This window comes from Phyllobates terribilis, unplaced genomic scaffold (assembly GCF_046119375.1).
Source record: "Phyllobates terribilis strain yellow unplaced genomic scaffold, ASM4611937v1 Scaffold_10__3_contigs__length_209671492, whole genome shotgun sequence".
NCBI lineage: Eukaryota > Metazoa > Chordata > Amphibia > Anura > Dendrobatidae > Phyllobates > Phyllobates terribilis.
This window is the reverse complement of record NW_027362770.1, coordinates 134,164,271-134,180,895: the sequence shown is the minus strand read 5'-3', so window position 1 is coordinate 134,180,895 and position 16,625 is coordinate 134,164,271. Positions and strand designations below refer to the sequence as shown.

General features: G+C 43.7%; 1 protein-coding gene across 2 annotated transcripts; it reads left to right on the top strand.

Moving 5' to 3' along the window:
- The first annotated feature begins 2,526 nt into the window (after positions 1–2,526).
- Positions 2,527–15,270, top strand: LOC141164491 (zona pellucida sperm-binding protein 4-like). Of its 2 annotated transcripts, XM_073649820.1 has the most exons (12): positions 2,527–3,075; positions 10,044–10,165; positions 10,456–10,552; positions 11,286–11,438; positions 11,907–12,097; positions 12,205–12,299; positions 12,374–12,501; positions 12,754–12,943; positions 13,029–13,176; positions 14,312–14,390; positions 14,507–14,623; positions 15,110–15,270. In XM_073649820.1, the coding sequence occupies exons 2-12, from the start codon at positions 10,121–10,123 to the stop codon at positions 15,247–15,249; spliced, it is 1,383 nt and encodes a 460-aa protein (XP_073505921.1). In that variant the 5' UTR covers positions 2,527–3,075; positions 10,044–10,120; the 3' UTR covers positions 15,250–15,270. The 2 variants fall into 2 exon arrangements, with proteins under 2 accessions (XP_073505921.1, XP_073505922.1); XM_073649821.1 differs by lacking the exon at positions 10,044–10,165.
- Positions 15,271–16,625: the final 1,355 nt, after the last annotated feature.

The following is a 16,625-nucleotide window of genomic DNA, read 5'->3' as shown; positions in this document are numbered from 1 at the left end:
ACACACTGATGAAAAACACTGATCTCACCAGTACCGGTTTTTCACATACATTTTTAAACATGGACGTATGAAGGAAGATTTATGTCAAGCAAGGTGTGGGAAAGACTTAGTGCAACACAAAGGGAAGACAGGAAGGGAGCCCAGACTCTAGGGAAGGGGGGGAGTGGAGACCTCCTAGGTTGATCTAGCATCACCCTGTCTCCCCTAATGTCCCTGTATTGGCTCTTCACCAGTCGTCGCATGCGTGCCTCGCCCTGTCTTTCCCTGGCGTTTGGCTCAGGCTAGGGAAGGGAGGAGATGAGCACTAGCCGATCTTCACTAAACACTATAGACAACAAGGAAGGACAAACAGGGGGAAATTGCTTAGCTTTAGATGACTCCAGACAAATGCGCACACGACCTCAAGCTCCAGAGAGGACAAAGTACTGCTCCTGCTAAAGCCTTCACCAGTAGTAATGAATATCGCCGGCACCTCCCTCTAGAACACACCAGGTATTTATACATCCAGGCCAGGGAGTTAATTAGCCAGAAGAAGGTAGCCGCTGAGTCCAAGAGAGAGCGTCTAAGACATCTGTAATGTGTAACATCCCTGGCGGTGTGCTTGCATGGTGCACCACCTCCCACTATGCAAGACCGCAATCTTACCTGTCTGTTCAGTCTGCTATTCCTGCTCCAGTTCTTGCTGTATGCTTGTCACTTGACTGACTGCTTAGGGAAGCGGCCCGGTTACTTCCTGATTCTTGTAGCTGCTGTGGGCGCACCCCTTATGCGTCTCCAGCCTATTGCTGTGAGTTACTGGATATTTAATCCCCTCCACCCTGTAGGAGGTGCCTGAGCAACTCTTACCTTCAGAGGGCTCCTTACCTCTGATGTGCCAGGTCTCGTCCCGTCCCGTTCTGTTTCTTGCCTGTCCGCCAACCTGGGGGCTGTATTCCCAGGCCTGTCTGAACTATCTCCTAGCCTGTTTGTCCGCCTCTCTGGGGGCCGTATGCCCAGACCCGCTCCTGTATCTTGTTGCAGTGTCTGTTCCTGTCTGAACACTCTCCTAGCCTGTTTATCTCTATGTCCGTATTTTCCCTTTTCCTGCAGTGTCTGAACCTGCACCTAACTCCAACTCGTTGTCTCTGTACTTCTGTTTGTGAGTTTGGAGTCCACTCGCTACTTCATTGCAAGTACCTTGTGTGTATCTAGTTCTGCTTGTCCCTTCCAGTCTGTTCCGTGTGAACAGAGCCCTGTCCTCTCTGCTCTGCCTTGCTCACCGCTTCAGCGGTTCCTCTCTGCTCCGCCTTGCTCACTGCTCCGGCGGTTTTTCTCTGCTCTACCTTGTTCACCGCTCCGGCGGTTCCTCTCTGCTCTGCCTTGCTCACCGCTCCAGCGGTTCCTCTCTGCTCTGCCTTGCTCACCGCTCCGGCGGTTCCTCTTTGCTCTGCCTTGCTCACCGCTCCGGCGGTTCCTCTTTGCTCTGCCTTGTTTACCGCACCTGCGGTTTCGCTCTGCTCTGTTTGCTCACCGCTCTGGCGATTTTGCTCTGCTTTGCTTGTCTACCGCATCTGCGGCTCTGTTCCTGTATCCCAGTCTGTACTGGACTCTATCCAGCCTGCGCTCCAACCTGCTAGTGTCTCCCTGTCTGCATACCAGCCGTGCTCGCCAGTACCCACCTGTCTGCATACCAGCCGGGCTTATCAGTACCCACCTGTTTGCATATCAGCTGTGCCTGCCAGTGCCCACCTGTCTGTATGCCAGTCTAGCCTGCCTGTTCCTGCATTCCCCGGTGTGGGTCAACAGCTGTGACCGGGGTCTGACCTGGAGTAGCACCTGGTCCCTCTGCTCGGTTCCTCCTTGGTTCACGGAGTCGTTAGCCGCCATGCGACCTTGGTCGGATCAGGTAGATACTTAGTTACGCCCCTCCAGGCACTCCTCGGTTCATGGTACAGTGGGATCACTAATCACGCTCACGCCAGTCAGTCCGGGCGCGTGCGTAACATAATGCCAAACGTAGAGATCTCTTGTAACCAACTGAAGGGCGACTGTCTGTCTCTTCTGACACACCCATGACACTTTACATATGTATATACACACTATGTGATTTACATACTTGCAGTCTCATGCTGACTAAATGTGTCTGGTTTCTCTCAATGCACTTCCATTGAGAGAGGTTGAGCACGTCTAGTCGGCACGTGACCGTAAGTATGTAAATCACATACATGCCATCACATGAACGCCTGTTTGCTCTGGGGAATCCTGACAGTGTGCACACTATACGCTGTCACAATTCCGCAATCTACAGTCCCATAGAATGACTGCACATTTTTGTGTCAAGCCTGCGTCTGACGTCATTACTTTATATATATGACATAGATGTGTGTATATGTATACTGTATATACTGTATATATATTATACCCCATATTATGTATAGGATGTGTGGCACCCCTGCGGGGGATTACCACAGGATCCATAGGTGCAGGGAGAGATGTACACTTGGGCACACACAACACCTTCCACCCCAGGTCTGAGGGGAGGAGTCAGTTTCCAGGGAGACAGCAAAGCGGCAGTTAGTCTAGAGACGGGTGAAGGAGGAGAGACACAGAGAGCTGTTGGCTGAGGACCAGTTAAGCCCTGAACTAGGAAACAGGTCTGTGTTGTGAAGCGCCCTAGAGAGAGGGACGGAGGCTAGAAGGAGAAAGAAAGAGATAAATTATCCCTTTAGCTCACCCGGACACCGGAGTCCGAGATTGCTATTAATTCAGGAATAGCATAGAAAACCCGGACAGATCAGGAGGATCTACTCCCCCTGAAGAAGAAGGGGAAAGAGTTGCCAAACTTGACCAAGCATAGGACCAGGGGCCCAGAAAGAGAATTGGTAGCCCCAAGGAAAGGTCCTCATTGTCAGTTGTGGAGAAGGACCCCAAAGAAAGTGAAGGTGGCAGGCTCAGCTTAAGGCAGGACTGATCCCAAACAACGCACACAGTGTTAGAGGAGGCCTCACAAATCTCCAGAGTGAATATCTCTACCTGCACCGGAAACCTGGTCACCCTCCTGAACTGGACCTGTTACCGGACATCAGTAAAAGAAAGGTACTGAAACAAAGACTTAATGTGTGTGTGTGTGTGTGTGTGTGTGTGTGTGTGTGTGTGTGTGTGTGTGTGTGTGTGTGTGTGTGTGTGTGTGTGTGTGTGTGTGTGTGTGTGTGTGTGTGTGTGTGTGTGTGTGTGCCTACTTTGACATTACAGCCTATAGCGTTCGTACAAGCTGTATGCCGATCACCTCAGCAACCATACACAGCGCTGGTAACCGACTTTACCAGTTACCACAGGAGGAGTCAGGACACAATACTCCCATCATCCTGACCCCCATCCCTTTACTGACGGTCCAGGGCACGGAACCGGGAACCGACCAACCGTGATCCCCACAGAAGTAACCCATCCATCCCGGTATCCGAGTACCCCTACCCCGACCGACTCAGTTGTAATACATATATATAATAAACAGAGGTATATCGAGAGAAATATATGTACAGTTGAAACCAGAAGTTTACACTATATAAAAAGACACATATCCATGTTTTTCTCAATATCTGACATGAAATCAGAATAAACCTTTTCCCGTTTTAGGTCAGTTAGGATTAACATAATTTTTAATTTTGCCAAATGCCAGAATAATGAGAGAGAGAGAATATTTTAAGGCATTTTTATGTAGACGGCCAGCTCCGTACTTGCGACCGCCGTTTGCCGACACCAATAACAGCTGATTGGTGGGGGACCCCGGCCGATCAGACATTGATGACCTATCCTAAGGATAGACCATCAATGTAAAAGTTGTGGACAACCACTTTAAACCAGGACTCTTAACTGTATCTATGTCAGCCCTGATTAAGAAGGGGGCTGGCTTAGCTAATTCAGCCCGTCGGCCAACCCCCTTCATCACGTCAATGACACAGGGAGACGGGAGGTTCTTCTGTTGCAAACCATCACTATATGGAGGAACATCCACTCCAGGGACTCAATGAAGTGAGTTTTTTTTCCTTCAATCTGTCAACCTCTGTAACTGATGGAGGAATAACACAAAGGATTTATATTTGCTGCCAAATTGTAAATTATATATACAGTAGCCAGTGGCTACAAAATTATATGGGCTCCGTTTTACCTCTGTCGGCTGCAGATTTTATTCCTTGTTCATACATAGCGTGAAAACTTTTTTTTTTTCATTGAGATTTTTATGCAGAAAATTTGTCAAGCAAAGTGGATGTGGTGTCTAAAGACACTGTGAAACCGGGTGTTTTTTGGTGCATTTTTATTAATTCAATTATTACATTTTTTCTTATTAATAAAGGCTTCTGGGGGGAAACAGAAAAACACAAATTAGAAAAGCAGTTGCGTTTTTAAGAGCAGAATTAGGTTATGTGCCCACGTTCAGGAATTGCTTGCAGAAATTTCTGCAGTGTTTCTGCACCGCTTGGGAGCAAAAACGCATGAAATTTGCAGCGTTTTTGATACGTTTTTTGTGCATTTTGCCTGCAGATTTGCCATGTGTATTTTCCAATGCATTGTATAGGCAAAAACGCACGCGGAAACGCACAAAGAATGGACATGCTGTGGTTTTTTCCGCACGTGAAATTCGCTCAGGAAAATTCCTGATCATGTGCAAAGAACTTGCAAAATGTCATAGGGATAAGGTATGCAATGTGTTTTTTGCCCATTTCCGCGCTGAAAAACACACAAAAAAATGCACTGTGTGCACATAACCTTAAAGCTTTTCTGTAGTAAAAAAAAATGCATGAAAAATGCTGCTAAAAAATGCATCAAACAAAGGGGAAAAGGCACCAAAAATCAGAGCAGATTGTTATTACATATTTTGGCGTGGACACCTGCAGATAAAAAGCAGGAGGAAAAAACACTGCATTTACACTACCTGTGAACATTGGCCAAAAGGCTTATTCACACGACAGTACTTGGTCAGGATTCTGCATCAGCGTTTGCGCTCGTGCAGACGACCGTAGTTTCTGTCTGAGTGCGATCCATCCAAACAATCGGATCACACTCGGACCAATGTTATTCAATGAGGCCGTGCACATGTCTAGTGTTTTCTTCGGGCCGAGTGGTCCGAGGAAAAAAGTTACACCATGCACAATTTGCCTCTGAGAATCAAATGGCACTCGCCCATTCATGTCTATGGGTCCGTGGAAAAAAAAATCGAACTGCACTCGGATGACATCTGAGTGCAGTCTGATTTTCACAGACTGACTGAATGTAGAAGATGGAGAAACGTTTTTTTTTTTTTAATTCTCCACATTTGAGAAAAATGGTTTCCACTCTGGTCAAACTCTGATGATAGTGTGATTAGCATAATCAGACGGAGAACTCCGTCAGGTCTGCACCTGCACTTTGTATGCCAAAACCAGGAGGGATCTAAGGCCACGTTCACATGTTCAGTATTTTACATCAGTATTTGTCAAAATCAGGAGTGGAACAATCAGAGGAAAAGTATAATAGAAACACGTCACCACTTCTGTATTTATCACCCACTCCTGGTTTTGACTTACAAATACTGACGTGAAATACTGACCAAATACTGAACGTGTGAACATAGCTAGACTTGCATTGCCGATTTTGGACACTCAGATGAATATTGGACATGTCTCCATGATTTTGCTCGGATCACTCGATCCGAGGATCTGTCATGTGAACTGTTCCATAGACCGTCAGGTACGAGTACAACGTATAAAACTGGTATAAGAAAAACTGACCTGTAAATGAGCCCTAATATGAAATATTAGGCGCGGGCTTTATAATGGCTTATCACATATGTTCTCTAGAGCTGGTTCCTTCTATTTTGAAGGAAAAAATCAGAAATTATGATCGCATAATATCAAGTGTGATTTTATTAAAATCCTATGGGGAGAGGGGTAGAAATTGGCTGCCACATTTTAATACTTGCAAAAATTAAAACTGTTTTAAAAGTCACAAATTGCGGACGTCACTGGCCCGGTGCACTCATATCGGACGGGTCCAGGGGCTGCCTGTATTTACATGCTGCGATTGTTTTCACACGGACCACCTATGTCATCCTTTGGCCACACGGACAGCACACTAACCGAAAAAAGGCCAGTGACTTGTGTCATCATAGCCACCCCCAACCTAAAAATACATTTTTACACAGTGCATGTGAAATCTGCGCATTTATGCCCATCTCCTGTGTTATCACAGCCACGTTTCAACCATACGGAGACCGCCATGTTGGAAAAAGCTAAATCCCATGCCTCTTGGGATGGGAGATTCCGTAGTTTCACTGCTCTAACTGTAAAGAACCCTCTGATATAATGATGACATGTTTTGACAAACCTTTTTAAAAAGTGGAAAACAATAAACTATGTCAACTATGAAGGGTTTAAGCTGCTGAAGATTGGGGGTCCGCCCTGCACCTGATGCCACTTTATCTCTGGTCCTATCAGAGCTGCTCTGGGTTAGACACATTGTATAAAGCTCTGGTCTGTGGTGGCTGGACATACAGGCAGCTGCTGAGATGATGGGCTTGTGCAGAGTGTGGTTTGGGCTTGCAGTTGCCCTTTGGGCCTCTCGTTTGGGGTCACCAGTGTGTGCAGTACAGGATTATTGGGATGACCCTTCTCATCTTCAGTGTGGCTCTGATGCTATGGAGTTTTCTCTCCCTTCCTTGCTGGGGGATGCAGTATTTGCCTTGGCTGTGATTGGTAAGTGCTATATACAGGGTGGACAAAAAGTACATTTTCTTTAATCTGTATTTAAATTATTTGCCATTATGTATTATCTGAAAAGAAAATGGATTAGGGGGAGATCTATCTGTGAAAACTAGATCTGTGAAACTGGCTCAGCTGTCCTTAGCAACCAATCAGATTCCACCTTTCATTTTCCAAAGAGTCTGTGAGGAATGAAAAGTGGAATCTGATTGCTTAGGGCAACTGAGCCAGTTTCACTTTACAACATGCTTGACAAATCTCCCCCTTCATAACCTTATTACACTTTCTGTCCACCTACTTTTGGACCACCCTGTATAATGGGACATGAAGGCCCAAATATGTTGTGTGGGAAAGTTGCCCATAGAAGTCATGGGGGTTTGTAGGAAGCTGGGCTGATGGTAGTGACCAATCACAGTGCAGCTTTCACTTTGTAGTCTGCTCTGTATATGGCTTCTTTGGGAGTCTCTGGAAGAAATGAATACAAAGGGGATTTTTACATAGACTTTGAAGCAGATTCTAACAATATTGTGTTTAAAGTCAATGGGAGTATTGAGTAAAACCAAAAAAACTGAATACTCCAGTGTAGCTGTGGTCTTCTCCTTCTGGGGCAGGGATTGCAGGTCTACTAAATGCAGAGAACAGTGGCTTGTAATGGGTAAACTCAAGGGGGCCACCCCTAAAATGAATCCCATAAACTGCATAGTGCGGCTGTAATGCCCATAATGTGACTGAGACTAGTGACGAGCGTGGGTGCTCGAATAACATGTCTGTGGCTGCAGGATCTAAATGGTTAACAGTGTGGGGGTCTTCCTCTTTAAGCCCTTATCCGGAAGCGTAAGTTAAATGCAGCTGTGGGTGGATCGCAGTTGCTGCTGCTGTTGGGGCTCATATCAGCTGACATGTGCAGGCTCAGCGCCAGAGCCTGCACCAAATGGGGGGGGGGGGGGGGGTATGACGTGTCGCACTATTACAGCACATTCATAAAGGGGTTAATCTCGCTGGCACCCTGAGATCTTGTTTGTGGTGTCCTGTTTGCCATGGCCAAATACCACCATCTGCTGACTATAGCGGCCTGTTCAAGTTATCAAAATTTAGGTCTTTAATTCCTGAAGGCAATTTTGAATGTTGAGGGGTGCAGTTTTTAAAATGGTGTCACTTTTCGCTGGTTTCCAATGTATGGGCGCCCCCCCCAAAGTCACTTCAAAACTGAACAAGTCCCTATAAAAATACATTTTGTAAAAATGAGAAATTACTATTACATTTTTTTTTTTTTAAACAAAATTAAAACAGTTTAGAAATGGTGATGTAAAGCCAATACGAGGGAAATGTTAATGGTTTTTGTGTGGTCTGACTATCTGGATTAATAATCATTCATAGTTTGACATTTTTATAAATAAATGCAAAACATTGACCTAAATTTACCTTTTTAAAGTATGCATCACAAAAAAAACTAAATCAATGGGATATGTTGAGGCATTCCAGTTATTTCTACAGTGACACATGTCAGATAAGGGTTGGTTTTTTAGTAAGGTGTTAATGCACAGCAAAAAAATCACATTGGCATCCTAGTGGCTATATTGCTAATCTCCTGCCTGCAGATATAGGGTTAACCTGCTAGGAAGAATCAAGTTAAAGGGACCCCGTAATAATTGTGTCATTTATCTTTAATTTTTAAATGACAGGTTGCTTGTAACTCTGTAAACCCCCCTCCCCCTTCATTATGTATGTTGATGTCACTGAGCCTGCATCTTTCTTGGCACATGATGGCTGGTTTAATCGGCCATCATGTGCAATGACAGCTAGGTGTCTGCTGAAGACCCCTATGCCTGTCAATACAATCCTGTGTGAAAGCCAGCCCATGGCCAGCATTCATAACAGACCATGATTTTTGCTATGTGTATGAAATTGGATGACCACAGCTTGAAGTCCCCCTAAGGGGACTATTAATACAATTAATCAAACAAGTTTAAATGGCCCCATATAAAATAATAAATACACATTTGGCATTGCTGTATTCAGAAACATACAATTTATCAAAATATAACATCTGATTTGGTGAATGGCGTAGCAAAAAACAAACTTAAATTGTTTTTGTTTTGTTTTTTTTTCCCTTGTGGCTGCTACAACATTACAATAAAAGGTGATCAAAACGCCAGATCTACCCCAAAATGTTATAGTTAAAAACTAACTCGGGGCCCAAAAAATAAGCCACCACACAGCCTCGTCTTGGAAAATGGTGACCAAAGCAGAGTTTTACAAAAAAAAGTTATATATGCAAGTGGTATTAAAAAGAGAACTTGACTATTTATTTTTCTGTTTGCCAGTAACTAATCTTTATTTTTATATAGCACTAACATATTCTGCAGTGCTTTACATACATTATCACTGTCCCCATTGGGGCTCACAATCTATATTTCCTATCTGTATCTCTTTGGCGTGTGGGAGGAAACCAGAGTACCCAGAGGAAACCCACACAAACATGGGGAGAACATACAAACTCCTTGCAGATGTTGTCCTTGGTGGGATTTGAACCCAGGACCTCAGCGCAGCAGTGCCAACCACTGAGCCACCATACTACCCTGTACCTACATGGTATCTTTCAAAAGTACAGTTCTTCCTTCAAAAAAAAACTCATACCACTACTTTTGATGCGGGAGGGGAGTGAGTAAGTTTATTTCTCGAGGGGGAAAAAATGGAAAATCTGCCATGGGTGAAGAGGTTGGATTCTCTCTGTAGCTGCTATACAACATGCAGTGACTGACATCTCCCTGCAATGAGCAGTAAGCATGGTTGTAATCTCTCCCTGGCACCACAGAGCAATGTGGTGTGGCTGCAGCGTGCTCACTGTATATTGAGCGGTAACTGACCCTATGCCTGAAAATCAGCAGCTACAGGGAGAATAAAACTTCCACTTTCTTCCTGTTGCTGCTGCTTTGGTAATCTGGCTGCACAATAGCATTGAACACTATCTGCAGACAGTTTCTGAAGGTGACTCGTTCCCTGTAAAGCAGCTCGGTGTGTAAGGGTCTTGTTGGGAAAGGAGGTACTTTAATGGGTTTGGCTTGATATCTGATGGGCTTCCAAAACAAACTCTCCTAATTGTCTGTTCTCCTTGATATCTGGCTATATGACATGGCAGCTTCATAATGGCTGCCAAGAACTTCTTAACTTCTGCTCACCTCAGTAGGACCTGGGCTGAACTACAAGTGAAGATATGCTGTCCTGTTGGCCATAATCAATGGAGGTGCTGAGGACAACACTTGAAGTAAATATGTTGACCCTTTATGTTGGAATGCCATTAATGTGCTATATCAATCACACTTATTATAGACCAGAATGGAACGTCTCATTATCTCCGTAACGACTCCACTTGTGGCACCTGGCTTAGACAGAAATCTGATGGCTCAATGGTGGTCGGGTTTACGTTTCATGGCTGTTATGTGCGAGAGGAGGTGAGTTGTAAAGGAATTTAGAACGTTGCAGAGCCTGCAGAATCATGAATGGATACTGACTGCAGTGAAACATTTTCCTCTAGCTCCTCCATAGACTTCTATGAGCAGCAACCGATGTTGCTTATCCAACCAGGAGAAGAGATTTGATGTATTAGAAGTCTATCGTCACTGAACTTGTGCAGTTATTTCTGTATAATTGGGACATGAAGCTTGTATCTTGTGGGCTAGACCCTTGAAGTATCTGGCTACCTCTTGAATTGTGAACCAAATTTATATAATTTTTATTGCAGAATGGCAACTATGTGGTGACTATCACTCTAGGAGAAGTTCTCCAGAACGGAAGATTCCAGTATCACAAGAAGGATCTGATATGCCCCATTCCCCTAGGTAAATGCCTATGACTTGAATCCTGTGACTTTCCTTAGAGTTTGTCAGAACACTGACTGTTCAAGCACAAATGCTTGGTATTGCCTTGGTGTGGCCAAACAATTCAATGCACCTCCTTGAGGGTCTGCCTCCTAATAGCCACCATGCCTCATAAGAAATCATCTTGGCAAGGAAACGATAATTCCAATGTCCACTCAACCTCTTGTGTAACTCCATTAGGCTTTGGTAAAGTACTGTACCAACTTGGGGTAAACTCTTTAAGACTGGCATTTTGTACACCTTGATTGGCAAGTGCATGTAGGCAAGATGTCCCCACCTTGGCTTTCTTTAATCTTATGCACCAGAATAAAAAAATTAACCAAAGTTGTGGCCTACCTTAACTTACAGTATTTCCATGTCAAATCTGACTTGGTCAAGCATATCCTCCTGTACAAAAACTTGGTGTCAAACGTGAGACTGTTAGGCTGGACTCGCTAACATTTCCTTTAACAGTTGGTGGCTTTGTCAAGGCTTAACACTTGAACCCTTGCAGAATGGGATTTTGGGGGTGCCATTGACTATAATGATGCGGACAGTCAGTATGCTCCATCTGCACCTATTAAAGGCAGGACTTGGTCTTCACTAAATCTCACTGCTCTTCAAAGGAGAAAACACTAAGTTTAAGGCTGGGTTCTTCTAAAGTTTGATCATTTCAGTGATCAAAAAACTCTTCTGACCTTCTCTTCCCCCATAGCTATGGATGCTCCAAGCCCAAGTGACTGCGCTTCAGTTCAGCCAGTCGACCGTCTGCCATGTGCCAATGACTCTATATCTAGAGATCTTTGTGAAGGACTCGGATGCTGCTTCTCTCAGTATGATCGGCTGCGCTGCTACTATGGAAAAAAGCGTAAGTTGAACTGCATGTAGTTATAATGCTGCATCTACTGGTCCCGATGGCAAAGCTGACTTTGTCATGATGGTCATGTTGTGATATTTGATGTATCTTGCGTGGGACTGCAGTGTTGCTTAAATTGTCAGGTGTTATCCATCTTTCATGTTAAGGGCCCTCTTCCCTAAACTATCAATGGTTTCAACCAACACTAATATGTATGGGGTCCTAAACTGGTTGTTGGGAGAAGATGTACAATTTTTGGGCCACCAGTAGAGATGACTATTGATGGTATTCTCAGATGCTCCTTTGGGATCCTTCAGTCTTATGAACTTGCTGACTAGTTAACTGGCCTTGGGTCTCAAAACAGGATTATGGCCAAAAATGGTAGTACTAAACTTCAAATCTTGCACATTACTTGCGTAGGTGCCATTTATCCAGGTATTGCTAAAATTCTTGGATGACCTGTGATGCTTCTCTATGCAGTGACTGCTTATTGCACCCCTGAAAACAAGATGGTGGTTGCTATATCCAAAGACCTGACGGTGCCATCCTTAATTTTGGGCTCTGTTTATGTTACGGGTGTGGACTCAACCTCCTGCCCAGAGATGAGAGTCGCAGCAACTGCATCATTCATTGGGTTCCAGTTACCCCTGTCCTGTGGAGGTGCAAAACGGGTGAGAAATGCTTAATTTGATTAGTGTCCGTCTGCAAGAAAGTCAAGTCTGTTGCCTGCTTTGCTCTATACCTGCAGCTGATATCCTATATAACTTTGGTTTTGCAGGTGGCTGAGTCCTTGATATATGAACGCACTTTTGTGGCAACTAACCGTGTAATCACCTGGCAGATGGCCTCCATTACTAGAGACAGTACAATGAGGTAGTAAAAGTACAACACCAGACTAATGAGATGTATTTGACAGGCTGTTACTAAGATGCTCCTCTCTAATACAGGGTGACTGTACGCTGCAGCTATGTTCATACTGGTGTTGTCCCTCTGCAAGTTGAAGTCTTGACTCTCCCACCGCCTCTACCTGTGTCCACCTCTGGTCCTCTTGTCTTGGAAATGAGAATAGCCAAAGGTAAGCATTTTTCTACAATTGTTTAAACCCATCAAAACTGTCCCATGATATCATGAATAATTAATACTACAGAGTAAGTGTAGTGGTGCACAAATCTGAAGAAAATGCTATCTAGTTGGGTCAAGGCTTGGCACAGTTTTTAAATAAGTCTACAGATCCAAGGTTCACAATCATGAGTCTTGGCATCATGACCTATGATGGATCACCTGATTCCTTTATGGGAAAAGTGATCACCCATGACATGTCTTGCAGACCAGCAGTATACTTCATACTACACTGATCAAGAGTATCCCATTGAGCGTGTCTTAAGAGATCCTGTGCACACTGAAGTTCGGATTCTGCAGAGGACTGATCCAAGCCTGGTTCTAGTATTGAACAATTGTTGGGCCACCAATTCTCCTGTCCCTACTAACAGGCTGCAGTGGCCGATCTTGTCTAACAGGTGAGGGTTGCACAGCAGTGGATAAAATCCTTTACCTGGTAAAGGTTTCCCTGGTGTAACTCCATATTGTGTACTTCCTCCTCAGCTGCCCTTTTCAGGGGGACAACTATCTGACAGAGCTGGTTCCTGTAGCCTCCTCACAGGGCATGCCTTTCCCAACACACTACAAGCGCTTCATCGTTAATGCGTTCACCTTTGTGGATGCAAACACCCAAACTGCTCTTTCTGGACTGGTAAGTGTCTTGTAGTTTCCTTTGCCATACACTTTTCTTTTGTATTAAAGCATCCCATGATGCTTGGTTTCAAACCACTTTTTCTAGCTAAAGAACTTTTTTGAGCAGGCAAAGGCTTAGCTGGCTCCTACTTGAGTTACTTCTGGCCAGCATCATTGATGCACTGGGGTGGCTTTGGAAGCACAGCTGGCATTGGATTTCAGCAATTCCTTACAGCTCCAGTGTAGTGCTTTCCTACTGGACTTGTAAGCACTGCACATCTATGGCTGCTGATGGTGTAGACAGTAGGGTTGGAGGGTTCCCCTTCACAATACCAAAACAATCTCCAGTTCAATTTAAATACACCTTCCCATCTGCTTGTTTTCCTTCAGTCTCCATGGAGCTGAAGAAGGGCAGGGGTAAATGGCAAAACAAGCAGGTGGAAAGTTGTAATTAAATGTTTGGCCCCACCATCAGCCATTCTGTGCTGATGGTTCCTTTTAAATGCTGCCCCAATTGGGGTTCACCTAATCATGGTGGGATGGCTATTGTGGATATATAATTTAATCAAAACGGTTAACGAACTACCCATGTTATATACATACTACAGGATACTTGCTCATTATGTTTAATCATGTAAAGCATCCATAGGGGCTCAAAACAAAATTGCTGGGATTTGGCAGAACAGTCGGCCACCTCATCCCTGAACACTATCAGAAGAATCGTGGAGACCTGGGGTCTCCCATGGGTGTAATGCTACTCAGACAAAACAGTCTGGAAATACTTTATTGAACCACCAAATGGAAGGTATTATTCCACGGGGCTCGGGTCTCAATGTTTGTGCAATTAATCAATTTACATAGTTGGTATAGCAGGGGGACTCTTTAAATCAACATCTAGCTGGCTTTAGTACAATATGCAATTAGTTACTATGCTTACATTGTTTCACCTGGAGTCCATGTTCTTGACCAGCCAAAGAAACGCGCATGCATAAGGCAACACAAGCACAATAGTGTTTCTCTTGGCTTAAACTTAGATGTCTGGCTGATTAAGATTAGAAGCTGTTTCGTCAAATACCTTTCCTCTGTATATACAAACAAATTTACCATATGAGCTTTGATAAATCTCAGTTGGTGACTTCTCTGTGGTCCTACAGGTGTTCTTCCACTGCAGTGCTTCAGTGTGTGTTCCTTCTGCCACAGAGTCCTGCTCCATCAATTGTGCCAGAAGACAAAGTAGGTGGAAATTGGGCTTCACTCAACTGTCCTTGTGGTGGTGGAGGCACCTCATCTTCTGGAATGTCTGGTTTTCTGCACATCTTGTGGGGCTGATGTACATATTTGTCTTGCAGAAAGAATGGCTGACGCATGGGGGTCCGATGATGCTCTTACAACAGTGACTTCTGATGGGCCAATTGTGTTTAACACTAAACTAACTGAAATGGACAAGTGGCTCCATGAGGAGGAAGGTAAGGTGCTACGTCTAAACATAGGTTGGACCTATTGTACTGGATAACTATAATAGAAGTTACAAGTGTACATTGTTTAGGCATTGTCTAATCTGCAGAGACCATGTGTCAACCACCCTGTAGTCCACCTGTGACTACGTTCCTCATGAAGGAACCTAGTTTCATAGTGCCAAAGGCCCCAATTCACCAAGCAGTGTCTACCATAATCCTGACAACACTTGACTTTACACCGGCTAGGATTTATTGCATAAGAATCTGAAATGCATTATGCATAAACAGACTAAATGCAACATTTGTAGCACATGGTAGTTGAGTTGCCATCTTAATCACACAGCGCACCCTTCGTTAAAACTGCCACACAAACTCTAGCCTTAATCTATTGGTGTTTGAGTCCTCCTTGGCTTTAGGAAGTGTTGGTTCCGATGAAACCAAGTTGCGTCATGTATAGGCCATGTCTCATACTCATTGTATAATGTTTCTTCACAGGTCGTCGCTCTTCTGACGTTCTCGTGGCTTGGCTACAAGCAGGAGCAGCTGCTTTCGGTATACTCCTGGCTGTGTATTTTCTGGGGATTTATCTGTATCAAAGGAACAATAAATGTGTTGTGTCCACACTGAATCCTTGAATAAAGTGGAGTTTTCAGAAACTTGTCTCTACTGATCAACTTTGTACAATCTATATTTAAGCATGGCAGCCACAATATGGGTCCTAACAAACATACCTAGATAAACCAGAACTTGGACTAGTCCAGGACAAGACCTTCTTGTGTGGTTTGTTGCACACTTACACTATTTAAGGTTGCACCACCAAATGTATACAAGCATGTCTAAACAAGAAAGTGTCTTCACTTGTGCAAAATAATACAATGATTGGATTATACTTTTTTATATAAAATTTTGTATTTAACATGTTAAATTACATATCAATATAACATGGTTGTAGAAATCAGTGAAGGCCCAAAAGATCACACATTTGCACCCCACCCAAGGAAGCCTACGTGAAACGCACATTGGGGCTTTTGACACACAGGCACTTTATGGATGAGCATCCATGATGACTCATGCTATCATTTGTCTTACAGCAACCTAACTTTTTTGCCATATTGTGATTTTTATTTGTTCACTTTGGGGTTTTTTTTTTTTTTTTTTTTTTTCTTCCCATGATCACTTAAGTGTGCCTTACTCTTGAGTGCAATTTATCTCATGCAAATGGCACTGAATGCCAATTATCTTGTACATATGAATTTGCTCTTGTACTAGAAGTTACTTATTGCTTTTGTCAGTTTGTGTCTTCACTACTTTTTAAAACCATTTAATGACTTCTACAACCATACTAAATTGATACCTAGTTTAACAGGTTCACTAAAAACTGTTTGGGGTATACAGGTTTTTGCTCTCATTGGAAGTTCACCCACTTACTATAACTCAAACTTTTGTCCCTGGCTCTAGCAAATTCATGTAGTATAGATCTTTAAGGGGCACTCCCATCTAATTTTTTTTTTATCTTAACATGGCTATTATAATATTATACAACACTGTGTACTTACAATTGCTCACTTTGCCCTTGTATCCAGTTAATGCATTTCCACTTGGTCTGACATCACATGACTAAAAACAGACTTTTTCTACATGGAGCTTAGAATTTGGCTAGTAAGTCTCTTCCCTGCATGAGTCATTAAAAATAACACATTTTTTTTTTTAAAACTGCTACAAGTCCCTGGCAGCCTAGCTCCCTCCTTGCTTCTCTCCCTCAACTTCTTTTTGTCAAGTGTGTACAATTGTAGCTCTAATGATGACTCACACCATTAAACTAGACCTCCTGTTTCTATATAGAGCTTAAGATCAGACTAGCTGAACCCTTTTAATCAAATGTCATAGACCTAATGGAAAGGAGACAAATGAATGGGTTAGAAGTGCAATCTAAGCAACTGTGTAGAGTGCCATATTAAAAGGCCAAACACTAAAGAGGGGTTTCATTGTCTGAGGCATTACAAGAATTAAC